General features: G+C 59.6%; 1 protein-coding gene across 3 annotated transcripts in view; it reads left to right on the top strand.

Moving 5' to 3' along the window:
• AIFM3 (apoptosis-inducing factor, mitochondrion-associated, 3) overlaps positions 1-4,847 on the top strand; it is a 30,478-nt gene that overhangs the window by 14,279 nt on the left and 11,352 nt on the right. For 2 of the 3 annotated variants that reach the window (XM_011987334.1, XM_011987333.1), the window contains exons 1-2: positions 1,796-1,940; positions 2,447-2,617. In XM_011987334.1, the coding sequence (XP_011842724.1) occupies positions 2,513-2,617 (105 nt within the window). In that variant the 5' untranslated portion in view covers positions 1,796-1,940; positions 2,447-2,512. Of the gene's footprint in view, positions 1-1,139; positions 1,180-1,795; positions 1,941-2,446; positions 2,618-4,847 lie in introns of those variants that run through there. The other variant, XM_011987332.1, reaches the window with a different exon arrangement.

Here is a 4,847-nt window from a genome sequence, read left to right as displayed (position 1 = left end):
GCAAGCGTGGCCACAGGCACTGCCCGGGGGCCGGAGCACACCTCGTCCTTCTCTCGTCCCACAACCGCCCCTTCCCTGCTCGCCGCGGCTTCCCACTGTGTGCCAGTCCCCCTTCCCGGGCTGCAAGGTCTGGAGGGGCACCGGGACGGAGAGCCGGCGAGGCTGCTGGCACCGGCTTCCCAGAGCGAGGGAACTGCACGTGCAGAGGCGAGGAGAGTGGACAGAGGCTTGCGCCTGAGCTCCGTGGGGGAGGGGAGAGCGCGGAGCCCCCACACTCCAAGGCAGGACTGGAATCAGATGCCACCCCTAGAACGCCTGGAAGCCACTGGGAGCCCGATCTGGGCAGGAGCCCTTGGGATGAGGCAGTGGGGGCGGGTGGGCAAGAGGTGGAGGAGTGGGGAGAGGACCCTGCCCAGCCTGCACACGGGGCGGGCGCCAGGAACCCTGGGAGGGTCAGGTGGAGCAGTGGCCGCTCAGTGAGATGGGGGTAATCCAGTCCCGCTTCACAGGTCCTGGGGTCCCTGGGACAGACAGACTCTGCTAGAACTTTTCTGCAGTGGGCAGCTCATGGGCAAGGAACAGCACTCTGGCATTCTGCACAAACCTGGGGGGCCCCTACTGCCCTGCCCCTAGCAAGGACCTTTGCCTTTGAGTGGGGTGACTGGCCTCCAAGCCAATCTAGCACACAGTAGGCCGAAGGCACAGGGGCCCCACCCAGTCTTCTTCCTGGCCCAGGCCCTGGGGGATTCAGGGCCCTGGGTACTCCGGAAGGGACAGCACAGCCTGGGCAGGTCCCCAGTGGCAAGACCAGGTCTGACCTTTTCTGGGATCTGTGGCCTAGCAGGTGAGGCCTGAGGTCAGCCAGGAAGGAAGTGGGCAGGGCTGAGCCAGGGCTGAAGCCAGGACCTGGGGAGGGGCTGCCTAGTGCCCAGGGAGGGGGCAGGTGGGGCAGGTGGCTGTTGAGTTTTACAGACCTTCCTTGGTGACAAGTGGGGGAAAGAGCCAAGGCACACCCCAGTGGCTGTGGGAGTCACCGGCTCCTCCCCTGTAATGGGCACCTTGAGGGCCGACAGGCGCAGGGGCCAGGCACCAATGGTCTCTCTCCAACCTGGGCTTTTGTTTGCACCCCCCGCTCTCAGGCACCCACCCACAGCCCTTCTGGGATCTGGGCCAGACCAGGTGGGCCTTAGCCCCACCTCAAGTGAGACTTCAGGAAGAAGTTCCAGAGGAAACCGGAGGATGACAGTGGGATGGACTGTGGGGAGGTCATTTGTAAACAAGGCAGCTATGCCTGTGCCCTGGGCCTTCCAAAGTCCTACCTGTAGGCTGCATCTTCCGGAAGGCCCATCCTGTAGCCTGGAAGGCACCTGGGCTACAGTGATCTCTCTTCGGTGCAGGTGTCCCTCCCCCAGGGCACCTTGCAGGGCCTTAGGGTGATATGGGGGCTTTCTGGGCCCCTGCCCATCTTAAAACTGATGAAGGTGGGAGGGTGGGGTAGGAGGCCACAGGGATACCCCTGCTGCTTGACCTTGATGAGACCTTGGCCCCTTGCTTTCCCCATCTGCTGTTGGGCAAGACCCCAGCACCACAGGCCTAGTGGGCATTTGCGAAGGGCTGGAGTCGGGGGTAGGGGGAGCTTATGGCTGCTGGGCACAGGCATGGCAGGGCTGTGTGCCCGGCTTCTCTTTCCCCTAACCCCATCAGGGCCGGGCTGGCCGCCCACTTCTGTTCACCACAGAGCTGGGTTTCCCTGGGGACCAGTGGACTGGCCCAGCCCCACACCACCCCCCAGCCCCTCCTGGCCACAGCTTGAGCTGGGAGGAGGGTGGAGGCTGGGCCGCCTCCTGGACCCCTGCCCTCCCTGCCCGGCCTTCCAAGGCCCGGCAGCCTCAGTCCACTGCTGGGCCTGGAACACGGAGCAGTGGCTGCCCTGAGAGGAGGTGGGTGTCCAGAGTACTAGCCAGGGTGGGGCTAGGCTAGGGGGAGCCTGATGACACCCGCATTGTAGGAGGGAGAAGACCAAGGATGAAGAGGGCTTTGGCTTGCCCAAGGTGACCCACTCTTTGCGCTTAGGCATGGTGGTCTCCCGGTACAATGGAGGGTCCAAGAACTCTCAGGCTGTGGGATTTGGAGAGGGGAAGGGGGGCATGAGGAGGCAGAAATCAGGGAGGATTTCTTGGGCAAGGCAGCTGCGGGGCTAGACCAAGGGTGGCTGAGGTTGGGGTGAGGAACTCCACTGGAGGAGTGAGAGAGCTGAGCTTGGAGGGCTTCAAAGGGGAGGTGTCCTCCAGGGCCCCATGCTCTGGGATCAGGCTCACCTACACGCCATGGTTCCCAACTCAAATGTAAGACTCTCTGAAGCTCCCACCGTCTCTCTCTCTCTCTCTCTCTGTGTCTCTACCTCTGCCCACACGCCCCGGTCATGACGGCCCCAGTCTCCCTGCAGGTCCTAGAGCAGCACCAGCAGGATGGCATCTCCAGCATCTCTAAGGCCTTCAGGGGGTCCAGCCCCATGGGGGGCGCCCTAGGCCTCCAACAGCTCCCCATCTGTGCTCCTGCCTGCCGGCCATCTTCAGGCCACTCACCATGGGTGGCTGTTTCTCCAAGCCCAAACCAGGTACCTCCTGTCTTCTTGCCTCCATCCTTCCTCCTCCCTCCCCACCTCTTCCTCCCCCCTCTTCCCCCCCGCCCTCCCCCTCTGCACTCGGCAAGCCTCCGAAGTAGGTCAGGCTAGGCAGGAGCCTGCTCGGAATGTTAATACGCTGCGGCCAGGAGGGGGTAGGGGGCCTGGAGCAGTTCCCCAGCTGGCCCCTGCTCCAGTGGGTGCCCCTTTTTCTTTGGGGCTTTGAGTGTTGGTGGTGGGAATAACAGCAGGACCCTTCTTGGAAAAGGAAAAGCTGGTTCCTCCTGTTGCAGGGTTGGGGAAGGGGCTATGCCCCCAGGGCCAGGGAAGTGGGGGGACTGGAGACAACCTCAGCCACTCTATGACCTAGGGCATGCAAGTTACCCCTCTGAGCCTCTGTTTTTCTCTCTGCAAAAGAGAGGGCCTGGCCACCCTGACCTCTTAGAGTTGCTGTGAGGGTGTAGTGAGCAGATCCTGGCTCTCTTCGCCTCCTCTGATCCCCTGTGTGGTCTCGGGCTGCCTTCTTGGCCTTTCTGGGCACACTTCCCCATTTATACAGGAAATCACCACCCAACCTAGCCTGAGCTACTCTGGCCAGAAGTGATAGTGTCCTGGGGTGCTGGGAGAGGCCTGGGTCTTTTCTCCACTAAAGACTCATGTCTGCAGCGCTCTCCCTCAGGCCCCCCACTTTCCCTCTTCTCTCCTCACAACACCCAGGGAGGCAGGAGTGTGCAGCTCTGTCACAGATGGAGAAAATTAGGCTTAGAGAGACCTCAAGAGCCCAGCCAGTGCTCCACTCACCCCGCCAGGCCACCCTGCCCCAGTCAGCTCACCCCAGCTCCCCTTACCTGATACCCATCGGCTCCGTTACCTTGGAACTTGTGAGCCTTTTCTCCCTTTCCTGGGTCTAAGGGGGAACTTAGGGGAGAGAGGAGAACTGTAGTGACTCACCAGACAGAGGGACCCACCTGCCTCTGCTCCAGGGAGCCACTCTTCCTCCCCCAACTCCTGTGCTGTGGACACCCAGGCCTGGGCTGGATCCCTCCCTGCCTCAAAATGTGCCTTGGGCAGATGATGTCCATTGTCTCCCCCTAGAAGTGGGTGGGATGATGCCAGCTGGCCTCATACCAGGCGTCTGTGGCACTGCTGGGCTGGCAGGAGGCCCTGGCAGAAGATGCCACCTGCAGGTTCTTTTAAAGGACCCCAAAGGGCTGGCCTGCCTGGGACCCGTGGCCCAGTGTGGGGGGTGGCCACTCTCACCAAAGGCAGTGCTAAGAATTTAGGCAAATCCAGCCCTGCCCTTTCCCGGCTGTGAGGCCTTCAGCATCTGAGCCTCTGCATCCTCATTGTAAAGTGGGGCTGTTGTGCCTAGCATGGGGGCCTGACACACAAGAAACACTTGTGGAATATTATTTGTTATCCCTTCTCTGAGCTGGGCTCTGTGCTGCCAGGCCTCCCCTGTGGGCCCGTAGCCAGAGGCTCAGGCCCCAGGTGCCCATGCTGGGCAGGTCAGGCATGAGGCTCAGGGAATTTCCAGATATGGGAGTTACAGCGTTTGGGGCATGAGGGTTCTGCTGGGGTCTTAAGGGGCCACAAAGAGACTACAGCAAGCAGAAGACCTCTGTGCAAATCACTCACTATCTTGCCCCACTCGATTCTGTGGCTCCATGTGCATCAGCACCTGCTTCCTGGGTTCCCTCTGTGCTCCTGCGTGTCCCGTCTGAGTTCTTGATAAGAAGATATCAGGCCAGTCCCTCACCTAGCTCAGAGCTAGGAGGAAGTGCAGCTCTCTTAGCATCTGTTCACCCGCCTTTTATTAGGCCACAACTGCTACCTAAAGGCTTTCCATCCTCACCATGGCTGCTAGGAGGCTCAGAGCTAACTGGTAAAACACTGCTGCCCAACTCCATCTATTGAGCTTCTACTCTGGGTTACATACATTATTTCCTTCAGCATCCACTATCACCAACGAGGTAGGCATTTGCTGTTCTCTCTGTTTTATTTTCATTTTTTGAGATGGGCTCTCATTCTGTTGCCCAGGTTGGAGTAAAGTCGCATAATCATAGCTTGCAGCAGCCTAGAACTCCTGGGCTCAAGTGATCTTCCCACCTTAGCCTCCTGAGTAGCAGGGGCTACAGGCCTGCACCACTACGACTGGCAATTTTATTTTTATTTATTTATTTATTTATTTATTTATTTATTATTATTATTATTATTATTATTT

Source organism: Mandrillus leucophaeus, unplaced genomic scaffold, assembly GCF_000951045.1.
Source record: "Mandrillus leucophaeus isolate KB7577 unplaced genomic scaffold, Mleu.le_1.0 Scaffold308, whole genome shotgun sequence".
NCBI lineage: Eukaryota > Metazoa > Chordata > Mammalia > Primates > Cercopithecidae > Mandrillus > Mandrillus leucophaeus.
Note: the sequence above shows the minus strand (reverse complement) of the source record. Positions and strands in the feature narration are given on the sequence as shown.